Source organism: Canis aureus, chromosome 6, assembly GCF_053574225.1.
Source record: "Canis aureus isolate CA01 chromosome 6, VMU_Caureus_v.1.0, whole genome shotgun sequence".
NCBI lineage: Eukaryota > Metazoa > Chordata > Mammalia > Carnivora > Canidae > Canis > Canis aureus.
Window position 1 is genome coordinate 52,432,617 of NC_135616.1, and position 26,638 is coordinate 52,459,254.

General features: G+C 33.6%; 1 protein-coding gene across 4 annotated transcripts in view; it reads right to left on the reverse strand.

The window, feature by feature from the left end:
- The window catches only part of KIFAP3 (kinesin associated protein 3), a 158,063-nt gene that overhangs the window by 45,010 nt on the left and 86,415 nt on the right, over positions 1–26,638 (reverse strand). For all 4 annotated transcript variants that reach the window (XM_077901604.1, XM_077901606.1, XM_077901603.1 and 1 more), the window contains 7 exons: positions 25,479–25,579; positions 16,266–16,374; positions 14,865–14,977; positions 14,184–14,349; positions 13,449–13,574; positions 9,633–9,731; positions 3,962–4,047 (listed from right to left, as the gene is read on the reverse strand). In XM_077901604.1, the coding sequence (XP_077757730.1) occupies positions 3,962–4,047; positions 9,633–9,731; positions 13,449–13,574; positions 14,184–14,349; positions 14,865–14,977; positions 16,266–16,374; positions 25,479–25,579 (800 nt within the window). The remainder of the gene's footprint in view (positions 1–3,961; positions 4,048–9,632; positions 9,732–13,448; positions 13,575–14,183; positions 14,350–14,864; positions 14,978–16,265; positions 16,375–25,478; positions 25,580–26,638) is intronic.

Genomic DNA, 26,638 nt, shown 5'->3' on the forward strand with positions numbered 1-26,638 from the left:
CTCATGCTGAGAATAGTAGGATATCAAAGCCCAAAGGTAAAAAGAATCTTAAGAGATCATCCACTCCCACTCTAGGAAGGTTTCTAACTATTTCAGAAAGTTGGTTATTTAGTTATTACTAATGCTAACTGGACAGAGGCTTCACATTCTCCCTTGACAGCTTATTTCTAGTGTTTCATCATCTTTGCTGCGTCTAATCAAAATTTCTCCTGTTTCGAATTAAGTCAATTTCCTCTTGTTTTACTCTTGAAAAAGATTTGGGACAAGCAAATAGCACCCTGAGTCATGATCAGTAATAGAGTCTGAGCTCAAAGAACCAGACTGGCAGCTATATCCCAAGTGAACCTGAGAGGCTGTCATTTTACTGATGCATTAAAAAGGCCCACTCCTCAAATTTCTTCCAAATAAGGAGGCCTAGCAAGGAGTATAACTCTGTTCTGAGGTTAGCTGATAAATTGAGTCCAAATTAAAATAAGTCACCACAGATTCAGAATATGGGTAATATGGGTAATTTTCTATACTAGAAAAGGCAGATTCCTGTTTACCACACTGTCCTAATTAAGGCCTTTCAGTTAATTACCCTACTTAGAATTGCCCTGATCTAGAGTTTTAAAATGCTAAATTCAGTCATTTTGCAGAAAAATATTAAGGTAAATTCTGAATAGTAATATGTCTGGCCAAAATAATACTCTAAGTAACTTTCCATAGTTAAAATCCAAACAGTGAACAGATTATCTTCCAATACCATTTAAAACATTTAAATGAACAGAAAATAAAGTAATAATTAACTGTGCCAAGTAAAGAAAATGTTGGTCCAGATATGGAATCAACATATAAACTTCTTAACAAGATCTGAGTTTTGGTCTAGTTTGAACAAAACAGAGAGTGACCATCATGTGGTAGATGCTTCATATTTTCTCTAACCTTAATAACTCTCTAATGCTCAGATACATCATTGTAAACCAAATCTTCAAAAAGTTATAAGTGGTCTGTGGTTATTTAGCAGATGAGAGAACTAGAATCAGTGTTATTTTAGATGCAATACTCCATTAAACCAAGTTGCCACATCAGAGAGACCAAAAGTTGAATATAAGATTAGAACCCCTACCCAAGTGAGAAAGGGAGAAAAAGTTTTGGGAAGAAGCTGCTTCCAGTGGTGCAGCTCCTTACTATCAATCTAAAACTGAACCAGGGCCTGACTCCCATAAGTGTATAACAGCAGAAAGGTAAAGAAACATTCTTCCAGCAGAATATGGGATGTTTCTAGCCCTTCTATCGCTGTAGACCACTTCTTTCCTCTAAAAAACTGAGCTATGAATATGACTCAGTTGAGTAGCACAACAGGACTTTTAAATTACATAATTCACACAGTAATATCTTTATATTTTCTATTTAGTAAGTTTATTATTTCTAAATATCTTTTCAGATTAAAGTTTTCTAACGTGTGAAATGAAACAATCCAAAATTACTTGGCATCATATCAAGTACTTACTTTAAGTCTCATGTAGAGTCAGAGAGAGATTAAGTGAACCTTCAGATTACTTGTTCAGATTTCTTTTTATACTAAGTCAAGTGATCAGATAGCATCTTAGGGAGACATATAGAGCTAGCTGATATATCACCAGTTTCATTTTGCCGATTACTCTTCTTTGAAGACCGTATCAACAAGATTCTTTGTAAACATAATAACCTAAATAATTTTCCTTATTTACATTTTAACTGATCAGGATTTATAAATTCCTTTAAGGATGGTAAGAGAAACAAAGTAAAATGAGTATTAAAAATGCTCATTGGATTTAGAAAAACGAAGGTCAAGGTGACTTTAGTGAGCACCATATCAGTGTAATAATGGAGGCAGAAGCCAGAATTAGTATGGGTTGAAAGGAGGATGAGAGGAAGTACAGAAATGAAGAAAGTATATGTAGACATTTTTTTTCAAAACACTGGTTCTAGAGAGAAAGAGAGAACTAGGACAGCCATCTAGAAAAAAAAAGGTAGACACATGGGGAAAATTCCTGTTTAAAATGAGACTGTAGCCCAGAGTTTAAAAATAATTGGGAATAACATTTTTTGTACCTTATATTCATATTGTATACTAAATATTTTTATAATAATAAGCTGGCATTTTAGAACTAGTACTAATTTACATTCTAAACCCAACATGCCTAATGTGTAAATCTAAACATTACTGCCTTCCACCTACCTTTTCTCAAACAAGAAGGTAATTTTAAAAGTATGCTAAAGGCAATCCATAACAAACTGACATCTTTTTTCCTTTCCTCATTGCTTAAGGTAAGATAATCATAAATAGAACTTTAATAAGTCTTTAATTCTTATACTATATATACTTTATATACAAAACTGACATTAATCATCTACTAGGAAATAGGATTTGAGGGGCACCCGGGTTGCTCAGTGGTTAAGCATCAGACTCTTCATTTCAGCTCAGGTTGCGAACTCAAGATCCTGGGATCCAGCCCTGTGTCAGGCTCTATGCTCAGCAGGGAGTCTGCTTGGGATTCTCTCTCCTTCTGCCCCTCTCCCCTATACTCTCTCAAAAATAAATAAATCTTAAAAAATAGAATATGAGACATGAAATTATTCTCTACAAGAAATAAACATTCTATTTACAAACCCCGTGACCAGGGGCCTACATGTATGAAACATCTTACTGGAGCAAGAATTTAATACGTAAAATTTCCTTGTTTTAATTTAGAGATCAAAGCTAAAATGACAATGTACTCATTTACTTTAAAACCTGTAATGATAGGGGTACCTGGGTGGTTCAGGGGGTTGAGTGTCAGACTCTTGATTTCTGCTCAGGTCATGGTCTCAGGGTTGTGAGATCAAGACCTGAATTAGAGCCTGCTTAGGATTCTCACTCCCCCTCTCCTACCTCACGTGCATGCTAAGGTAAAAAAAAAAAAAAAAAAAAAGTTTAAACTAGTATGATATGCTCAGATCCAAAGCAGATCATATCAATTAAGATCAATTTCTGAAATAAAATGCAGGAAATTGATAGGAAGGTACCTAATACTGATTGTCAGATTTCATAATGAAATCATTAGCACAAATGCCAACTTAGAGAATTTGTAATAAAGTTGTTAACTGATTCTTTAAAATATTATTATGATCCTTTAAAAAGCATGCTAAAATCTGAAAACTACTGAATAGGCTATATTCAAGAAGCATTTTACAGAATGAGCCAAAATAAAAAGTATAAATCCAGTTCAAAGAAGGAAGCAATCAAGTTGTGTGCAGCACTATATGCCATAGGTGAAAAAAACATTTAAAGTAATCTAGTACATGGCATGGCACCATATGTCTGATGCATGGTCCAAGTCTAGGCAGAAGACTGTGGTGGGCAACATGAGCATAACTTCTGAAAAAACTATACACAGAAAGCAAGTTTCTATTTCAGGACTCAGATTACCCTTCTGATTATATTCCTTCAGTTATATATTCTTTAAAAAGTTCTACAGTCATGAATAACATGACTTTTGTATGTTTCATCATTTCAAAGCAACTTACAAAACAAGTGCATGGATATGACAAAATCAAATTGAAAAAATAATTGCTATAACATGACTTATTAAAAAAGCTTAATAGCCAAATTGCAAAATTGAGTGTATCAAGTTTTGGTAGAAATTATCATCAAACTCCAGTCCCTATGCAATAATTTCTCTGAAAAACAAATGATTCTGAGATTACATGCAGACCAAACCTTAAACTCCGAATATGTATAAAACCGCTTTAAGGAGCCTAAAGTTAAAAAGTTGAAAGTCAAAGATCTTAATGTTTAAAGAATTAATGAATTTAGTATCACTGTATTTTCAGAGATTTATCAAAATATAAGTTTGCATTTACATGAAATGCAGAGTTCTAAACAGATGTATCAAGTCTTCTTTTTTCTCAAATGAAGACCACTATTATACTTTGCATAAGAAGCAAAATTACTTACCGCTATAATATCTAATGTATTATCACAGACTTTTCGGATTTCATTATTTTTATCATGCATCAGATCTATGAGATATGCTGGGGCCTCTGAATAAAAGTGGTTAAAGATACAAACTACATTTGAGATTGAGGCTATTTAAGCATATTAGAAAATCCCACATTTCTCCAAATTAAAATTCTGCCTTGAAATCTAACTTCAAATTTTAAAGTAGAATCATTAATAAAAGATGACCAGAAACATTTAACATTTAACTTGTTTAAAAGATAGGGAAAACAGAAATAAGAAAGAAAGAAAAATAAATAAAAATGGGTAAGGAAAGGGAGACCGAACATGAGAGACTCCTAACTCTGGGAAACGAACAAGGGGTGGTGGAAAGGGAGGTAGGCAGGGGGTGGGGGTGACTGGGTGACGGGCACTGAGGGGGGAACTTGATGGGATGAGCACTGGGTGTTATTCTATATATTGGCAAATTGAACACCAATAAAAAATAAATTTATAAAAATAAATGGGTAAGGAAAACAGAGCCAGTAAATCTCAGTACAAGGTCCTAATTTTTGAAAACATGAAAATAACTGAAGAGGGAGCTCTAGAGCTGCACAGCTATAAAGCTTTTTTGATCAAGCTGGCCCACCAAGTTCAGGAAAATTAATTTCACATAAAAATAGCAACAGAAAAGAATCACAAATGCTATGTACAGTTATTATGAGAAAGACATTTTCATATATAAAATGGAAGCTGTACCCTTCCAAGTTGTATTTCTTTTTGAAATACAAGAATTTAAGAAAACAATAGAATATGTGTAAAAGAACAATATAATAAATTAGTAAACTCAAAGAAATAAAATAATTCATGAAAGAACCAAAAATAAAAGTAAAAATTATTTCAAATATATAAGAACTAAATTTATAGTAATACATGAGTAAACAAAAACAACAGATAAAACTGTAAGAGAAATGAAAGGCAAAAGGAAGAAAATTTGTAAAATTTAAAAATAAAAAGAGAAAATATTAGAAAATGGCAAATATTAAAGATAGGCAAAGAAGATCCAACATAATAGAGATTCCAAAGAAGATAAAAAAAAATCAATAAAACAGAACAAATACTAAAAACTGTAATTTAAGAGAACTTCCCTGAAATTAGGTGGGGAAAAAAGAGAACTACATATCGAAAGATCACATTTGATACTTGGAAAAATCAAGCAAGTATTGTCAACATCTAATAAAACAACTTGGCTTAAAAAAAAAGACATTCCTCTGATGTTACTGGCAAAAAGATCAAGTCATTCATTTTTAAAGGAAAAAAAAGTAAATTGTCATCAGACTTTATGACAGATACCTATAATTAGCAGACTACAGACTTCACAGTGGCATCAACTCAGGCAAGAAAACAGTGGAAAAATATCTTTCAATTGCTGAGAAAATAACTAGCAATCTAAAATTCTATATTCTGCTAACTTATTATTAAAGAAAAGATGCTAGTTATTTTCAGATAGATATATATTTTATTATTCATAGATATCCAATTAGCAGTATAAGAATATAATTATGAAAGAAAATCAACACAGAGAAATAGAGAAATGGAATTCAAGAAAAAATAGTAAACAAGGGAGTAGGTCAATATATTATAATCTTAAATAAGCACCTGTTCTTAAAAGGCAATAACTGAAATAATTCATTTTAAAATGTCAGAAAAATGTTCTAGAAATGAGGTTAAATTATTATACTGGATAGCAAGTGACTGGAAGATTAGACTTACAAGTAGAAGGACACAGTCCTTTAAAATCAGAGAGAGTACTTGTATTGAAATTTGGGTTTAACTCCGGAAAAGAAATTGAATAGATAAATACGTAGGGGAAAGGGAAGAATAAAGAAAAGTCATCAAGAAACCTCAATGAATCTACTAAAAAAGGCAGTGAAGAAAAATTTATCTCCAATACAGTCAGTCTTGGTTAAAATTGTATTTGAAACAGAAGTCACAGGTTTCTACCAAGAAACTTTAGCACATGTGTACAAGCAAATGACATTCTTTGTAGCACTGACTGTAATGACGAAATAATTTTTACAAGGTTTTTTTTTTTTTTTACCAAGTTTTAAAGCAGTAGCAAAGACGAGCTTAGCCCACATCTTCTATGCATCAGTGCTACTTACTATTTTTAATGGGGGAAGAAAAGGATATATTTAAAATACAGAAAAAAATACAGAATGATATATTCTCAGAGAGAGTCCTAAAAGGACCAAGTCAAATTTAGCTTCTTTTTCATTTTGCAATTTTGGGGGTTGTATGAAAATTAATTAATTTCATTCTGTTAAAAATTATATCAAATAACGATCAAATTCCCTAAATTTAAAAAAAGGAAAAAAGAAATAGCTTATTGCCTAATAAATCTCTATTTAAAAATTTTAAGTATATCAGTCACACCAAGAATCACAGAAAATGCTTAAAATTATGGCAAAATATTTTAACCATCATTTATAATTATGTGACAAAAAATAACAAGATATACTTAAATGTCATTGACATCAACAAAAATCTTGGATTTTGAACACCAAACACTGGGCAAAAACACTTTAGCAATCTTTATCCAATCTTAAGGCATGGATGGAAGCATCAGGTCTAAGTGGAATTCCTTGATGCTTTTCTAAAAATTTTAAATCAGCAGATTTTTTTTATCTCCCAACCCCTCCATTATCAACATTATATTATTCAAAATAACTATTTAAAAAGTACTCACTTCAGATCCAATGGCTTAACAAAAATTGAACTTGGAAGAAAATAAAGTTACACTGAGAAGAAAAATCAAATGGAAGTTGTCTTAATACTGTGAACTTTGATATTAAATGTACTGAGAGTACATTTTAAACAGACCAGGGTAGAGACACTTATTCACTTATGCACACTTTCTCACTATATACTACCAACTGATTGGTACTAAAAATATTTCATTCTTCTTTAGTCCTCAGAAAAACACCTATGAGATGACAATGTAAACAAAAGTTGTCTTTCAAAGAAGTCACCTAGGGAAGCTACGCTTTCACATTAATGTTTTCTAACATGTGTTTCTTACAGAGACACTCAACTCAGAAAAGCATATTAAAGTTTCTGAGAAGACCCTATAGCAAGAAAACCTGTTTAATTCAATGTTTTCCCAATTCATTTATCACAGAATCTTTTTTCATTAAACAATGATTAATAAAAAGATGCTCCATGGAACACCCTGGGGAAAATGAATTCATTCCAATGACATTAACACTGCTCAAAAGAATGTATTGAAATTTATTTTCCTGAGAGAGTCAGTTTATAAGCCACATTTAAAAAATATTGCTTTGTCATAAAAGAAGCTCTCTCTAATGTAGCTGTTAAGGCAAACAGTATTTGCATTTTGACATCCCATATCAAAATGAGTATTTCTCAGACTTGTTATTCTTCAGACTTGAATCATGGGAGATTCTATATGGCCTCAGAATTTAATCTTGTCCTCAAAAGCAAGGCAATTTCCTCCAAAGATGATACTTAAAGCATGTGTCATTGGGTTTGAATGTAACATTGAAGGATTTGCAAAATGTTTTGAACTATGGCCCAGATCATTTAAAACAAAAACAAGGGCAGTCCAGGTGGCTCAGCAGTTTAGCACCGCCTTTGGCCCAGGGTGTGATCCTGGAGACCTGGGATCGAGTCCCACATTGAGCTCCCTGCAGGGAGCCTGCTTCTCCCTCTGCCTGTGTGTCTCTGCCTTTCTCTCTCTGTGTGTCTCTCATGAGTAAATAAATAAAATCTTAAAAACAAAACAAAAAAACGTTTTCCAAGGTATTAATTTAAAAGGGCATTAACCATTAGCTCATGTGTTCACTGACCAAACAAGTACTAACCACATGCCATGTACTGTGTAAGTTTTGATGATAAAGGTGAGGAAGACAAAGCTGGTCCTTGAGCTTGAAGAGCCCAAAATCTTTTGGTAAAAACAGGCATACAAATACACAATTTAAAGGTCTTTATTGAAGGTGAAAATAAATTATTTGTACTGGGAAGGAGGGAGGCTTAACTGCATTAGAAAGGCTTAACTGAGAAGATAGGTTATAAATCTGCCTTTGATGAGCTGGAGATTATTAGGGAAAGAGACAAATGTATTTGAGGCTGCTAAGGCACACAAAGAGGCAATAAGATGCATCCTGTCTGATATGATGAAAAATTTTGGTATGCTAAGAAAAAATTGTGTATTGCAGAATTAAAGGGGGAATTTTGGCTGTTTCCTTCTTTTTATAAATTTATTTTTTATTGGTGTTAAATTTGCCAACATATAGAATAATACCCAGTGCTCATCCCATCAAATGCCCACCTCAGTGCCCGTTACCCAGTCACCCCCACCCCCGCCCACCTCCCCTTCCACCATCTTTAGTTCGTTTCAAAGGGGGAATTTTGGGAAAAAACGGTCAAATTAAATTTAGATTTTTCACATGGGTAATGAACAATTTTACCAGTGGAGTTCAAAAGTAGATTTTTTTTTTTTTTGCACACAAACAAGCAGGCCACCACAATAAGACACACACAGACACAGACACACACACACACATTCAGCTTAGATATCACTTCCACTGTCAGCATTTCATGACATCCCCAGATTTGGTTATATATTCTCTCCTATGCCCAATGCACATACCTTCATGACATTAATACACTGAATTATAATTTTATATTTCTTATTCACTTGTCTCTCTCTCCAATTAGATTATAAACTCCTTGAGTACAGGGATTGACGTTTTATATATATAGCACTCAAAAGAATATCTGTTAGATGATTAGAACTTGACAAATGTTTGTATTATGAATGACTGATTAGGTGTAGTACAAGAGACAGGCACAGAATGTTCAGTTATGAGACTGGGTAGATGGTACTTTTATTATCCACTATGAATATAGAAGATAGACTGTTCAAGGTAGGGTACTGACATTATCGAGTATCCCTTCGAATGTAATAATGATAAACTATCACTTACTAAGACTACGTATCTCTGCTGGAAACAACTATAGGCACTGCAAGTCCATTAGTACTCACAACAATCATATAAGGCAAGAAGTATTCTTTTCATTAATATTATGGCCATTTTATAGATGCAAGATTTTTATGCTCAAGGGAGGTTAGATAACTTATCCAAAGTCCTGCAGCTTTTAAATGGCAAAAGGTAAGTTACAATTCAGACTATATGATTATAATGCTCTATGGATAGGTAGAAGACATCCAGATGGCAGATAGCAACAAATGCCTGGAACACAGAGAGAAATTTTGAAGATATTAAGTACCTAGCATATAGTTGGTAGCTGAGGTCTTGGGAACAGATGTATTTTCCCATGTAGAGTGAATAATGGTAAGACTGAAATAGTACTAAGGATGGTCCTAAGAACATCTGATATTTAAGTTAATAGAGAAGAAAGTTCTTACATGTTTGTTAAGTTCTTAGGAATCACAGCCTGACAAGTTAATAGAATTGTTTGCAAGATTTTACCTATATACTCATTTGGGGTCAACAACTTCCATGAAAAATACATTGCCTTCTAAAATTATTTTGAAGTTTGATATTTCCTACATTATTTGAATATATGCTAGGAAAAATACCTAAAATGCATCTTTTCTGAGAATGTGAAATATCATTATCTATTGTAAACATTAAAAGGATACGTGTTTCCTTGATTATGACATCTCTTGTGGCTTGGTGGAAAACCATCTGGTAGAAGACGTAAATTATCTGACACACAAATTCATCATCTTCTTGTTGAGCTGAAAGGAAGCAGAAAACTTCAAATGAAAGAATACTATAGTTATATATAAAACTGAAAAACATTGACTGGAATAGTGGAGAATGAAAAAACCAAAAGTGACAGGAGACAGGTAAAGACAACCAGTTTACATTATTTACAGTACATGGGTGGCATATACCATTTTTATCTTTATTCAGTTATTTTTAAAAAATTCCATGATGATGACCATTGAGGAAACTTCTAACATATTTTCAAAAGTTTTAGTAGTTTTGGTTACTGTTCAATTAAGTAGGTTGTCACTCTGAAATATAAATATAAAAAATAATATTTGAAAAAGAGAAATTATATCAGCTCTGAGTTTAAACCAGACTACTTGGGGATCCCTGGGTGGCGCAGTGGTTTAGCGCTTGCCTTTGGCCCAGGGCGCGATCCTGGAGACCCAGGATCGAATCCCACGTCGGGCTCCCGGTGCATGGAGCCTGCTTTTCCCTCTGCCTATGTCTCTGCCTCTCTCTCTCTCTCTCTCTCTCACTGTGTGCCTATCATAAATAAATAAAATTAAATTAAATAAAAAAAAATAAACCAGACTACTTGACATTGTCTCAAAAGATCAGGTTGTATTTAGGAAGAAGAACTGAAGGAGGAGACTGGTTTAAGAACATTGTAACAGTGCTTTTCTGTAACTCTCACTCTGTTCTGCCAACAGACATAAAGAAATTATTAAATTAACTTCCATGTCCCTAATGTGAAATGGCAACACTTACTAACACTTATTTTTTGGGTTTTGTCAATCATAGGATTTTTAAAACTATTCTAATTTGTGAAATAAATCTGGTTCTATATTTTGTATAATATTGACTTCAAATGAGAAAAAAAGTTCCTAAAAAAAATTGCACCTTCTAAATTCTAAGTTTTTGGTAGAAAAACTATTATGAAGAGGTATTATTCTTGAATAATGTTAATAAAATTAAATTTTACCTATTGTCATGAAATAATAAATTATTTGATCAAATTTTGATCAAATTTTTATAACAGTAAAAATAATGTTATATAGTCACAAGGCTAATTAACAAATGTTTAATATCATACAAAGAATAGTTTAACAGAGGGACGCCCAGGTGGCTCAGCAGTTGAGCATCTGTCTTCGGCCCAGGGAATGATCCTGGAGTCTCAGGATCGAGTCCCACATTGGGCTCCCTGCATGGAGTCTGCTTCTCTCTCTACCTATGCCTCTGCCTCTCTCTGTGTGTATCTCTCATGAATAAATAAATAAAATCTTAAAAAAAAAAGTTTAACAGAATAACTTATGTCCACCGATTAATATGTAATGAAAAAGCAAATACTTATAGAAATCTAATTTTTAGGTACTGGTCATGAAATTTGATTTACTAACAGTTTTTTGTCAATTTTTGGAAATAGTTCAATGATACCTGTTGATACAGATTTATAGGTCAACAGAGCATCTAACTAGCATGTAGAATAAATTGTGGGCCCCTGAAAGTCCAAAGGATTTCCTCCACCCACTTGCTAATGTACCATTCTCCCAGAATACTTGGGCTAAAATTCTATTACTCTCATGGTATACAGTGTTCCCTCACTTAACCCTAAGGATTTTAATCTTGAAATATATTTCTTTATTTTATCATTGTAGTATAGTTGATATATGCTCTATTTATTTCAGGTGTATAGCAGTGACTCAACAATTCTATCTGTAACTCAATGCTCACCACAATAAGTGTAGTCCCCATGTATCTCTATACATTATTACAATATTATTGACTATATTCCCAGAAATCCATGCATTTCTTAAAAAGAGAAGTATATAGCCTCTGCTTATGATAACCTCATGGCAGAGAACATACAAACATAGTAAAACATTGTGAACTGGCTCTGTCAACTTGCTTTATACATATGTTAGCTCTGTGGAACAGCAATTCAGGAAGACAAGCCATTTGTTTCAACTTTTTCCAACTCATCATAAAATCCTCATTCTCAATCTGCCAACTACATTGCTATCACGTATACCTCCCAACTACCTCTCCTTTAATTATTTTTAATCTGAAAACTCCTGGCTATGAGAAGGGTAGACCAAGGTAAATATCTTATACTATATGTAGGAACACTTCCAATATGGAGGTATTATCTCTAGATGACTTATTAAAATGCATTATGTTAAAGAATTTACAAATCAAATTTTTAAAATTCAAAACAGAGAAATGGGCAAAATACTTAAAGGAGTACTTAACTTTATTAGCCCTAACTAACTGGCCAATAAATACAAACAGGTACTCAATTATTAGTCATTAGGGAAATGCAAATTAAAAACACTACTCTGTAGGCTACAATTAAAGAGACCAATAATGTCCAGATACAGTGGTGATGTAGAAGGACTGGAACTTTTTGCACATTGCTGGTGGGACTGAAAATTGGCACAACTACCTTGAAAAACATATTGGCACTATTCACTAAAGGCAAACATATGCAGACTCTACAATCCAACAATTCTAATCCTAGGCATATGTTTAATAGGAATGAATACATACATATATTCACCAAATGAAAGGTTTAAGAATGTTCAAGGAGCATTATTTATAATAGCTCTTTGCCTATAAAAAAACCAAAAAAAACCCAGGGCGCCTGGGTGGCTCAGTGGTTAAGCATCTGCCTTTGGCTCAGGTTGTGATCCCAGGGTCCTGGGATCGAGTTCCTCATCGGGCTCCCTGCAGAAAGCCTGCTTCTCCCTCTGTCTTAAGTCTGTGCCTCTCTCTCTGTGTCTCTCATGAATAAATAATAAAATCTTTAACAATAAAATCAATCAATCAATCAATCAATCAATCAATCCCTAACCCAAATGTGAGACTAATCTGGAGACAGGTCTATAAGGAAGTAATTAAGGTCAAATGAGGTCATAAGGGTGGAGTCCTGACCTAATAGGATAAGTATCCCTATAAGAAGAGATACCAGAGTGTTGTGCTTGTGCTTAAGTTCACTTGTTTGTACTCTCTGCCCTGTGGGGATGTGATGACACATTAAGAAAGTGGCCTTCTGGAAGCCAGGAAAAAAGGCTCCATGAGAAACCAAACTGGCTGATACTTTGATCTTGAACTTTTCAGCCTCCGTCTGGTTCTCTATGAGAAAATATACATTTTTTGGTTTAGGCCACCCAACCTACGGTATTTTGTTATGGTAGCCTAAGTACACTAACACAAAGTTCTAGAGAACTTGATGCTAACAGAGTAACATTAGATCCAGATAGATTTTGTATGCAATGTGGAAAATAATGAATCCTGGCCCCTCAATAACAATATAAAAGTCAGAGAAAAACTCTATCCAGGCCTGTAACTGTACTGTAACTACAGCCACTAAGGCTAATTAAATTAAAATTAAATACAAAATTCAGATTCTCATTCCCAAGAGTCCCATTTCAAGTACTCAACAGCCACATGCATGGACAGAGAAAATAGAGAACATTTTCTTCATTACAGAAAGTTCAGAGGACAATACTAGACTTAGGAAGGAATAGGATGCTTAGGATGAGCTTCCAAATGAAGCTTGAAATCAAGATATCAAAAAAAGCGTTTGCACAAGATAGGCAATCTGATTCAATCAACACAAAGCTCAACAGAAGAAAAACTAGAATATTAGTATTTCATGATTACAGATCTTTTATATTTTAAACTATAAACTAATATTCTGCTTATATATTACATAAAAATAAAGATAAATTATAATTTACCATTTAGCAATTCAATAAGTGCAGGGATTATTCCAGATTTGGCTAGCAGCGCAGCACAAGAGTCATCCATAGATACTGTTCCAATCATTATAACCACTTCTAAAACAAGGTCATCTTCTGCAGCACCTAGTAAAGTCAAAACCACAGAAAGTTTTCTTTGAATTTTCCTGATCCAAATCCATTTATATTACCAAAACTTTAATGCACAGAAAAGATGCTGTAAGCTATTAAAACAGTTCTTCATTCTTACTTAACATGCTTATAAATCTGTCCTTTTTTCCACATTTCTAAGCTCAGTGAAGGCAGTTCATAGTGGTGGAGGAGGACAGAAGAGAAGTGAAAATATGTCTCTGAAAATATAAATGAATGACAATGTAAACACAGAAAACAGAAGTCTCATTTGAATGGCTCAAAGAACTTTTGGTGTGCGTGTGTATGCATTTTTATAGAGAAATGGTATTCGGTAATTTTAATAAGACATAATAAAAAATTAGCAGGATAGGGAAAGGAAACTAATATTAAGAAAACATATTGCTGGAATAAGAGTACATACACATAAGAGGAGACCTAGTGACCATCTTTCTAGAAAGAAACTAGAACTAGAGCTGAAACTCAAGGTGTGGGAAGAAAATGTGTTACCCAATATTAGTCACAAAATACTGCTCTGACAACCTTATTCACATCAGAAAGGAATAACTTAATGATTATGCAAAAAGGGGAATACTTTGCACAGACCTGGTTTTAGTTTATCCTTGAGGTATGGAACTAACTTGTACTCCTTAAGAACCAATTCCCAGTCTAAGTCTGGAATGGTCAAATTTGCAAGGGTTCCCAAACATTCAATCACAAATTCCTCTTCCTCATCATTAGAGATCTGGGCTGCAAGGTCTCCAACATAATCCTAAATGAAACAGAAATTTAATACAAATTTAAAATATGATTTCTGAAGAACCAATCTGATAATGTAAACCATAAGAAGAAAAAAATAAGTATCAAATATGATTCTCTTTGTTTTAATAATCTTTAACCAAATTGCTATAGGAGCCATTGATTTAAAGTTTATTTTTTAGTAATCTCTATACCCAACATGGGGTTCTAACTCACAGCTCTGAGATCAAGAGTCACATGCTTTTCCAACTGAGCCAGCCAGATACCCCAGAAGCCACTGGTTTAAAAGGCAATAAAATTGGCATGAGGATGGAAGGGTTAGGGGTAGGGATCATTGAACAAAAACAACTTTAAAACTTAGGTTGGGATTTCTAGAAGCTAAACTTACAAGGAAGTTAATAACAAAAGAACCAACTTGGGTCATGAGTTAATATTTGGTAAGAGCTGTTATAGTTTTATTTCCAAATGTAGCACTTTAAAGCTTGAATTCTCAGGCTACTATTAGACAAAAAGAAATAAACTACTTACAATAAATAAATTTTTAGTTGGCCCATCATGCTGGGAAATGTTCCTAATCATTTTCATCAGCAATGGATCCTTGAACTTCAGAGCTCTTTTCATGAGCATTTTCAGACCATTTCCTACAAAAAAAACAGAAAACTCTTCCAATAGAATTAAAGTTCATTTAAGTTTAATGATTTTTTGTTGTTGTCTATAGTTCTCAAAAAAAAACCCATTTACACTTGGTAAAATGCATGAATATGAAGTGTACAAAGATTAATTTTGATAAATTTATGCCTGTGGGTAATTCATACCCATGTATAACAGGTTAATTTCGAGAAATCTATGCCCCTGTATAATTCATACCCATATTAAGGTATAGAATATTTCCATCCACTCCAGAAAATGCCCCTTTCTCAGTCAATTTTCTTCCCCAAATGTGAACACTTTTCCTTTTTCTCTTCCTCCTCTTGTTTTCCTTTTCTTTCTTCTTTTCAAACATAGATTAGTTTTACCTGTCCTAGAATTTCACATAAATAGAATTACATAGTATGTGCTCTTCTGTGTATGGAATAGGCATGACAAATTTTAAAAATGAAAATACTTTTTGACCCAAAAAAGTTGTACTTCTAGGAATTTATCCTAAGAAAATAAAAATTGAAATTTGAAAAGTTTCAGAGAAAGGAAAATTACTGCAGCATGGTTTATTATAGAGAAGAAGTGGCAACAAACTAAATATCCAAAATAGCTGATTAAATACTAGAAAATCCCTTCATGGATTATTTTGCAGCTATTAGCAATTATGTCTTATAAAAGTATTTAATCACATGGAATGAGATTCAAGGTATTACTAACTTAAAAAAAAAAAGGTCACCATATATAGATAGAAAAATTCCATTTTAGTTTAAAAATATACAGAAGCATTGCACCAAAATTTTACCTATCATAACTCTGGATAGCATGAGTAAAGATTTTAATTTTTTCCTATTGCTCATTTGTCCTTTTTTTCTTTAAGACAAAAATATATACTTTTCAAATAAAAAACTATGGAGCAGACTCTGTAATATCATAAATCATGAAAAGCTATATGTAGGTATTATAGAAACAAATACCTAATAACAATCTGTAACAGATTGTTCTGCAAATAGAAAGTTTTGTTTCAACTAGAAATGTTTTTAAAAATCAAATATCAATTAAGGACAACTAAACCCTGGTTTATAAAATGTTACTAAAGGGTGTTTCTACTCACAATATAAGAGTATTTATTCTGAATCAATTTGACCTTTAAGGATTAGAGCTATAATTTTAAAACTACTTAAAAATAGGATCTATGTAGCTACTATAATTCTTACTTCCTAATCATTTATTTTCTATCATTTGCCAGTTGCTGTATGATAAAAGCTATCTCTGGAGCTCAAAGACACTAACCTTCACAGATAAGCTGTACATTCCTTTTGTTAGCAGCAAGATTAATGCAGAAAGAAATGAGTTCCAAGTCAATTCGTTCATCTGAACACTCAAATAGCATCTTCATTAACTAGCAAAAAGCAGAGGAAATGTTTTATTCAAAAAAACAAAAACACCAGGAGTATTTTATTACAATGTATTATCTTAGATTATATGTTGAGAATAATATAATACAATTATATTTCAACACACAGAAGTGGTAGGCTGTCACTACTGCCTAACTAAATGAATAAATGGTTAATGAACTACGAGATGCTCGGTATTAAATACAAACTACCAAGTACAGTAGAGAATACAAAAGGAATATTAGATACAGCCTTAGCATTTAAGGAATTTAAAATATTGTGTAGAAATAGAGCATTCTGAGTAAAGAAAATAGCTTGTACACAGGTTACAAGGTAAGGAAAAACAGAAGGCAAGCATGCTTGCAGTGAGTGAAACTGTGTTCAGAGATAAGAAAATAAAAGCCAGATCATGCAGGACCTTGAAGTATATGTTAAAGATGTGGAGCTTCATTATAAGGATAATGGAAAGCCATTAAAGGCTTCTATATAAGTAAAAAGTCAGGATAAGATTTGTATTTCAAAATGATCTGGCTCATGTGGAAAACAGACTAAAACAGAATATGTGGAAAAACCATCTAAGAGGCTAGAAGAAAATCCAGGTAAGATGATGACTACTTATGCTAGGTGGGGCTGTAGGGATAGAGATAAAAGGCTGGATTAGATAAATATTAGGAACAAGAATCAAAATGGGATTTAATAACTGACTAGATGTTGGGGTTACGGGAAAGGGAGGATCAAAGATTGACTACCTGGTTTCTGCACTGAGCAACAACATGGATGGTGGTGCTAACACTTACCAAACAAGAGAAACTATAGTAAACCTTAAAGGGAAGATAGTTTTAGATATGTTGAGTTTAATAGGCTGCCTATGTGACAGTCTGCTGCAGATAGTAAAAGTAATAAATGCAAACCTGAATTTAAAAGAAATGTTTGCATTGGATATTTAGGAATTGTCATATATGGTTGATGCCTGAAGTTGTAGGCTGGATCCAATCATATGGGCATTGGTATAAAATGAGAAAAGAACTCTATTAAAAAGAGAAAGAAAAGGTGGGTCTGAAAAGCAGCAAACAGAAAAGTAGACATCTAAGAAAAGGCAAGCTACTGAAGCCATCCATCAGTAATCTAGATTTGTCATAATGAGATAGTTGCTATAATAAAGGAGAAATGAACAAACTTTATGCTGTAGTTTTGAGAAGCTAGTCTTCTATTATTGGTAAATCAGATTAACTAGTGTACATTATGGAAAAACATTTTTCTCTAAGTCAAATTGCTAATACATAGAGAAGTCAATCCTACAACTTATCACCTAAGCATTTCTTAGGTCTTGTCTCAGAGCAATACCTTTTTAGATGAACTTGACTTTATGAATCCAGCACAATGCCTTATATATAGTAAGTGAATAGTAACCATTTGTTGACTGGTAAGACCCTATTCTGTTAAATCTTGTTTAACTATTCTCTATGTTAGTTTCAGATAACTTTTAAGTTTCAAAAGGATGTATATAACACACAATAATCAATTGTATTTCTATGTGCTAGCAATGAACTGGAAACCAAAAATAAAAACACAGATCCAGAGGGCCTGGGTGGTACAGTCGGTTAAATGTCTGACTCTTGTTCTCAGCTGAGGCACTGATCTCAGGGTCATGATATCGGGCCCTACCTCAAGCTCTGTGCTCAGCTCAGAGTCTTCTAGAGTTTCTCTCTCCTTCCCTCCTTATTTCTTAAAAAAATAAAAACATAGATCTACCTACAATTGCTCAAAAAAAATATACTTAGGTAGGTATAATCCTAACAAAATTATACTTTTTTATATATACTATATGCTGAAAATTATAAAATACTATAGCAGGTGAATAGTTGGCAATGTATTATGCCTTTTTCCAGAGAGCAACTCTTTAACCACAAATGTTGCTACAAATGGAATTTTATATAAAAAATCATTAACCCTCAATAATATTACAGAATAAATATATTCTATGGCAAAATTAAAATAATCTTAATCTATTAGATAGACATTTAACTAATTTTGCTACCTATTTATTAACTATCGATTAAAAGTAAATTAAGTAATAAAAATGTAGGTGACAATCCTCTAATTAATGTTATTAATTTCTATAGATTTCTTCCAGACTTGTATTTATGCAAGAAATTTCTTTACAATAACAAAAATCTCTTATTTCATCAAAGCAAAATATCTGTTGTTATTGACTTGAAATCAGTCTTGTAGCTATGAAAATTGCCCTTACAGATGGGGTTAGAGGTGATCTGTTTAGAAGCTGAGGGGTTTTGTTTTTGGTAATTTTCATGTTAAATCTTGTTGTAAAGTAATCAGGAGCTAGATTTTAAAAAAATAATGCAGTTTGAAATCTTATCCAAATATCACCCCACCCGCCACCACCACCATATCAAGAGAAATTAGGACTAAATGTGACTGAAATGTATCATGATATAGAATTAGTTTTTCATAATAGGAAAGGGAAACACTTCAATTTTAATTAAAGCATTCACATTTTAAATAGTTTTGTTCAAACTCCATGCACAACATTATGTCTCTAATTTGGTTGCTACCCATGGCACTTCAAAAGTAAGTGTAATTGCTGACAACTAGGAAATATTAAAACTAGATTTGTTCTGTTTTAACTATGTCCATTGTCATCTTTTACTAATCTAACAGGAAAGCACTAAAAGGGCTTCAGCCTGTGCAATGAAGAGGCAATAGTGTTCAATCAGACAAGTCCCATATTGAGTATCAGATACCAAAGACCCATGACTGAAATCACTGTGTCTAGACTCTCTGGCACCTGACTTCACTTATTTACCAGTGACCAGAGGCCAACCCCCACAGCTCTCTGTATTCACATACACCTCTACTGCCCCCATCCCCCTACCCAAACATCTTTGAATGATTATGGCAGAACTTTGCATGCCTCAGGAATCTCTTCTGACTGGCTACTCCCTAACTCTGCTGTTTGAAGTGATGCTCTGGTTTCTGAACTTCAGCAGATAATGGCAGGCAGGAGCAAAGGGGGCTGTCAGAAAGGACGTTTACCAGCATTCAGCTAAAAAGAAGCATGTAGATCAAAGAGGGGCCAAATAGGACAACTGTGGTGGAAAACATGTGGATCACTATGATTCTTACATACTGTTCTGGGGTAAAATATTAAATAACACCATGACATCATTACCTAAACATGTACTTTGATTGGCCATTCTAATACCAATAAATATTTTTAAAAGCATCTGGATGGCATTTACACCTATTTAAACAAAACGTGCATCTTAGAGGTCTAAATAACAATGAACTGTTAATGTGTGCTTTTAACTATTATTACAATACAACTATTAACTCCTGGTTATCCCCAAGTTTGCTTACCTGTAACAATTCACCCACTGAGACCATTAAGATCATATATAAAGTCAGACTTGCCCTGGACCCCAAATTTTGCAGAATGGTGATGGGGAAAAAATTAGAATATAATGGATAATTAGAGGCACTAAAGTACAAAAGAAAAGCAATATAATACTGGGAGAGATTATGAGGTATATTGAACATATAATCACTTACTCTGAGTTTTAAATAATTTATAGATATATCTTATAAAACACATATAAGAAAGGTAGTATTTAAACTGGACTATGAATGGATCCAAAATAAAGTGAATCATTTGATATTTTACTAACAGTACCTTGCTTTTGTATGGTGTTTTATGGTTTATAAAGCTCCTTTACATAAATGCCTAATGTAATAATTAAAGAATATGACCATAACCACATTTTTTGTCATTGAAATGAATATGGATAACTACTGAACCATAACTTTCAAAGTTATTTTATTGATTTGACAGTCCTTACTAAACAAAAATTAAGGTGCATAATTTCAAAGATAACCAAGTACTAAATTAACTCTAAGATCCCAAATATCAGATACAGCTTTATTTAAGAAGTAGGTCCAACAATTGCTGTCACAAAGAGTTTGGGTTATTTTTTAAGATCTTTTTTTTTTTTTAATTTATTTTTTATTGGTGTTCAATTTACTAACATACAAAATAACACCCAGTGCCCGTCACCCATTCACTCCCACCCCCCGCCCTCCTCCCCTTCCACCACCCCTAGTTCGTTTCCCAGAGTTAGCAGTCTTTACGTTCTGTCTCCCTTTCTGATATTTCCCACACATTTCTTCCCCCTTCCCTTATATTCCCTTTCACTATTATTTATATTCCCCAAATGAATGAGAACATATAATGTTTGTCCTTCTCCGACTGGCTTACTTCACTCAGCATAATACCCTCCAGTTCCATCCACGTTGAAGCAAATGGTGGGTATTTGTCATTTCTAATAGCTGAGTAATATTCCATTGTATACATAAACCACATCTTCTTTATCCATTCATCTTTCGTTGGACACCGAGGCTCCTTCCACAGTTTGGCTATCGTGGCCATTGCTGCTATAAACATCGGGGTGCAGGTGTCCCGGCGTTTCATTGCATTTGTCTCTTTGGGGTAAATCCCCAGCAGTGCAATTGCTGGGTCATAGGGCAGGTATATTTTTAACTGTTTGAGGGAACCCTCATACACTGTTGGTGGGAATGTGAACTGGTGCAGCCACTCTGGAAAACTGTGTGGAGGTTCCTCAAACAGTTAAAAATATTTTTTAAGATCTTTTATTTTTTAAAAGGTTTATTTATTTATTTTAGAGAAAGACCAAGAGAGAACAAGAAAGCATAAGCAGGGAGAAAGGCAGAGAGAGGGAAAGAGGAAGAGGGAGAGCGAACAAGCGAGAGAGAGAGAGAGAGAGAGAGAGAGAGAGAGAGAGAATCCTCAAGTATACTCACTGCTGAGTCTGGTAGCCTGAGGTGGGGCTCAATTCCAGGACCCTGAGATCATGACCTGAGTTGAAACCAACAGGAGTCCCAAGATTTCATTTTTTTTTTAAACATATTTTTTTTAAATTTTTATTTATTTATGATTGTCACACACAGAGAGAGAGAGAGAGAGAGAGAGAGAGAGGCAGAGACATAGGCAGAGGGAGAAGCAGGCTCCATGCACCGGGAGCCCGACGTGGGATTTGATCCCGGGTCTCCAGGATCGCGCCCTGGGCCAAAGGCGGGCGCTAAACCGCTGTACCACCCAGGGATCCCCCAAGATTTCATTTTTAAGTTATCTCCACACCCATTATGGGGCTTGAACTCACAACCCTGAGATCAAGAGTCACACACCTACTGATTGAGCCAGCTGGTGTCTCAACAAATATTTTAAAGCTTTACTACTTTTAAAAATATTAATTTGAGTAGGAAAGGGGTATCTTTTTAACTTGAGAAGGAAGCTTGGAAATTGCAATTTAATCTCAGATTTCCTTTCTGCAATTCTGTTATTCTATAAAGAATTTGGCACTGGGTGGCAATCAAGTCATGTCAAGTTTTCCCTAAATACGTCAAAACTGAGCCCTATCAAGTACAAGTTATAGGATGGATAGCATTTTAGGACCAAATATATTAAAAAATATCATTTGGTTTCTCAAAATATGGCCTCATACTAAAAAGCTTCAGGATGTTTATGATGTAATTTGGTAACATCACCTCACTATTCCTATAAGGGTTTAATTTTTATAAAAAAATAAGAGAGAATGTTGGGATCCCTGGGTGGCGCAGCGATTTGGCGCCTGCCTTTGGCCCAGGGCACGATCCTTTGGCCCAGGGCGCGATCCCCTACCCGGGATCGAATCCCACGTAGGGCTCCCGGTGCATGGAGCCTGCTTCTCCCTCTGCCTGTGTCTCTGCCTCTCTCTCCCTCTCTCTGTGTGAATATCATAAATAAATAAAAAAATTAAAAAAAAAAGAGAATGTTGGAGATTTTATTCATGAAATGTAGTTCATAAATGTTCTGAAATCCCCCATTGCAGAAATGTTTGATGTTAGAAAATCATCAAGAAAACATGCACAAATATTGTTCTTGAAAAGGTATGGGAGAATTTTCTACATACAATGTTTTCAACTGCAATAATAATGTAGTAGAAATGACCTAAACATTAGGCTCTTATTTCCATTTCCTTTTTTATTTTTTTAAAAAGATTTTATTTATTTATTCATGAGAGACAGAGAGAGAGAGAGAGAGAGAGAGAGAGAGGCAGAGACACAGGCAGAGGGAGAAGCAGGCTCTCTGTAGGGAGCCCAATATAGGACTCGATCCCATGAGCCAAAGGCAGATACTCAACCACTGAGCCACCCAGCTGTCCCTCCACTTCTTTATTTAAAATAAAGTTTTACGTCTCACATTTGGGATTATACATTTTAAAAGAGGACAACTCCAAATGGAAGATTCAACAAAATAAGTTTTCTGTCCCTTTTTATTTTACATTTCTTTCTTTTTTTAATTTACTGTTATTTTCTTTAAAATCTAATCTGGATAAAAATAGTCAATCTAGACAAGAATATTATTCTTTTTTGGCTGCTTTCCAATTCATATCCTGTAGTCAATGAAGTTCTGACACTAAATGGGATTGGAAAAGGAACACCCTTTGAAACTGCAAAGCAGAAACCCTTGGAACATATGGAGTGAGACTGTAGTAAATCACCTGTAATCTCCCTTTGACATGGCTACTCTTTTATTGAAAACTTGTTTGACAAAGAGTTTGATTACACTTTGCATTGGCTAGAGTCTGACATGTGTTATCTCTATAAGAAGTCTTGCCTTGTTAGATAAGATATGCTGTATATTCTTTGAAGAATGTCTATTTCCTATAAACATAATTAGTTTATCCTATTGATATAAAAGGATAAGAAATTACCCTTGAGAGTTTATCAGTTTTCCAATTGCATGTAGATAAAGTATAAAATTCTGGAATAGTAAACTTAATTTTAGAACCATCTCACTAATTTATCTTAATTATCTTCCAAGTAATACACATTCAGTAACTTACTTTAGACTAGTGAGGAATTGTCTAGTGAGAGTCTTAAGAGGAATTACTCTAGTAAGTGTGACTTACTATTTATTGTTTTTTTAAAGTGGCATTTTTATTGTTTACATCTTGTAATTTTGCTTTTATTTTAGAGAACCATTTTATTAAAAATAATGTAATATTAAAAACCAGACCAACCAGGGTTCCAATCATCACATATTCAAGTTAGTGGAGCTCAGTTTAATAAAAATTGATGGCACAATAGTGATTCTGTGACTGTAAATTCCCTAAGAGTAAAACGTATATATGTATAGAATCTCTACCCTTACAACATAATCCATGTAAAAAAAAATCACTAAACTCCTCCAAGACAAAAAGGTCTAACATATGAAATATATCAAGCAACTCAGTCATAACAAAATCATTTTTAAGAATGGTACTATAAAGGTAAAAGAATTTTGATAAAGCATTTTCCCATCAGAGAATGTAAAGCATTTAAAATAATTGAGCATAAATAAAATGAAAAGTTAAAGTTAAGAACTATTTATTATATCACAAAGAAATAAAACAGTTATTTCATATATAGATCTCATTTATTAATCCTAAAAACCAACATGTCAATGGAAAAATTGGTAAAGTACATGAATAAATAATTTATAAGTGATGTGGATAATAAACATACAAATAAATGTTTGACCTCACCAATATGCATGGGAATACAAATAAAAAGAAATAAAGACACTCCATTTTTAGAGAAATGGTACTAGCCAGTGTTGTTAAAAGTATTGTTAAAAGTGAAATGCTAAAAAAAAAAAAAAAAAGTGAAATGCTAGGAAACAGCTCAAGTGTCCATCAACAGATGAATGGATAAAAAAGATATGGTGTGTAGATGTGTGTAATATATATATATATATATATATGTGTATATTTATGTATACATCATATATAAATGATGGAGCATTAGTCAAAAAGAATGAAATCTTGCCATTTGCAATGACATGGATAGAGCTTGAGAGTATAAATGCTAGGTAAAATAATTCAGTCAAAAAAAGACAAATACCATATAATTTCACTCATATGTGGAATTTAAGAAACAAATGAGCAAAAAAAAAAAAAAAAAAGAAACAAATGAGCAAAAGAAAAAAAGAGAGAAATAAGCCAATCAATAGACACTTAATTATAGAGAACTGATAGTTACCAGAGGATGTGTGTGTGTGTGTATGTGCGTGTGTGTGTGTGTGGGGGGGGGGGTGGGGGTTGGTGAAATAGATGATGGGGATTAAGGAGTGCACTTGTGATGAGCACTGGGTGATGTATGAAATGTTGAATTACTATTCTACATCTGATATAGCACTTTATATTAACTATACTGGAATTAAAATGAAATAAATGAAAAAAGTGAAATCCTAAATACAAACATACCTTCCTAGAAGGTAATATGTCAAATGCACAAATATTCATACCTTTTGACTTAGTAATTCTACTTTTAGGAATTTAAAGAATAATCAGAGATGTGGATAAACATTTACATACTATGATATTTATTCCACATTATTTCATTTGTTTATATATATTGCTTACACCTATTTTTATGTGATAAGCTGGAAAAATTACATATACAATTTAACAATTTTAAATCATGATACACTTATGCAATAGAGTATTATACAACTATCAGAAATAATTTATTTTATTTATTTTTTAAAAGATTTATTTATTCATTCATGAGATAGAGAAGAGAGGCAGAGACATGGGCAGAGAGAGAAGCAGGCTCCTCCCAGGGAGCCCATGTGGGACTTGATCCCTGCACCTGGGATCACGCCCTGAGTCAAAGGCAGATACTCAACCACTGAGCCACCCAGGCATCCCCCAGAAACAGCTTTTGAAGGCTGTTCAATGACATGGGAGAATATATTATGACCTAAAGTAAATAAATATATAATAACATATAGCATACAATCTCAATATACTATTTTTTTAACTATCCAGAAGGAAATATACTAAAGTATTAAATGTTTATCTTTGGGTCTGGGATAACAGACAGTTATTTTCATTTTTATACTGTTCTGTACTTTCCAATTTTCTATCACAAATTCATATTACTTTTAAGGGTGAATTTTTAAAGGAAAAATGTATCTGGAAAATCAAGAGAACAAAGTGAAAAATAACCTCATTTTTTAATGCTTAAAAAAAACACTGAAACCACTTACCTGGGGTATACAGTCAGTGTATGCAAACATTGATTTAAAGCGGTCATCCATGCTTATGTGGTAAAGAACACACATTGCTATTTGTTTGTAGTTTTCATTACCTGGGCATAAGAAATCAAAAATATGATTAAATCATGGATACAATGAATTTTCTTGGTAAAACCACTCAAATGAATACATTAAAAACTCCTGAATCAAATCGTTACAAACTCCTGATTTAGAAAATATTTTGAGTTCCCCATTTCAATTCTAATGTTTGGAATATACTGTCTGTGATACATCACTAATATCCAAGAGATAATATGTATTTTGCAAGGTATGTTTATAAAAATAATTAACCACAAACCAATCAATTTATCATTTTTATTGCCTACCATAAAATAGATTGGGTTACTGGCCTCCCCACCCTTACTCTTCCTTAAGAACACTGTTCTTAAGAGTAATAATATATGAAAAATAGTAAGCCAAAAAAGTGTATTTAATTCCTGTGAATCAGAAGCTGGAAAAAGGAATCTAAATGATAAAAAAGTGCAATAGGTATTTGTAACATTAAAAAATACATCCATTCATCTTTCTTTGGACACCGAGGCTCCTTCCACAGTTTGGCTATCATGGCCATTGCTGCTATAAACATTGGGGTGCAGGTGTCCCGGCGTTTCATTGCATTTGTATCTTTGGGGTAAATCCCCAACATTGCAACTGCTGGGTCGTAGGGCAGGTATATTTTTAACTCTTTGAGGAACCTCCACACAGTTTTCCAGAGTGGCTACACCAGTTCACATTCCTACCAACAGTGTAAGAGGGTTCCCTTTTCTCCGCATCCTCTCCAACGTGGATGGAACTGGAGGGTATTATGCTGAGTGAAGTAAGTCAGTCGGAGAAGGACAAACATTATATGTTCTCATTCATTTGGGGAATATAAATAATAGTGAAAGGGAATATAAGGGAAGGGAGAAGAAATGTGTGGGAAATATCAGAAAGGGAGACAGAACGTAAAGACTGCTAACTCTGGGAAACGAACTAGGGGTGGTAGAAGGGGAGGAGGGCGGGGGGTGGGAGTGAATGGGTGATGGGCACTGGGTGTTATTCTGTATGTTAGTAAATTGAACACCAATAAAAAATAAATTAAAAAAAATACATGACTATAAAATGTTAAGGGC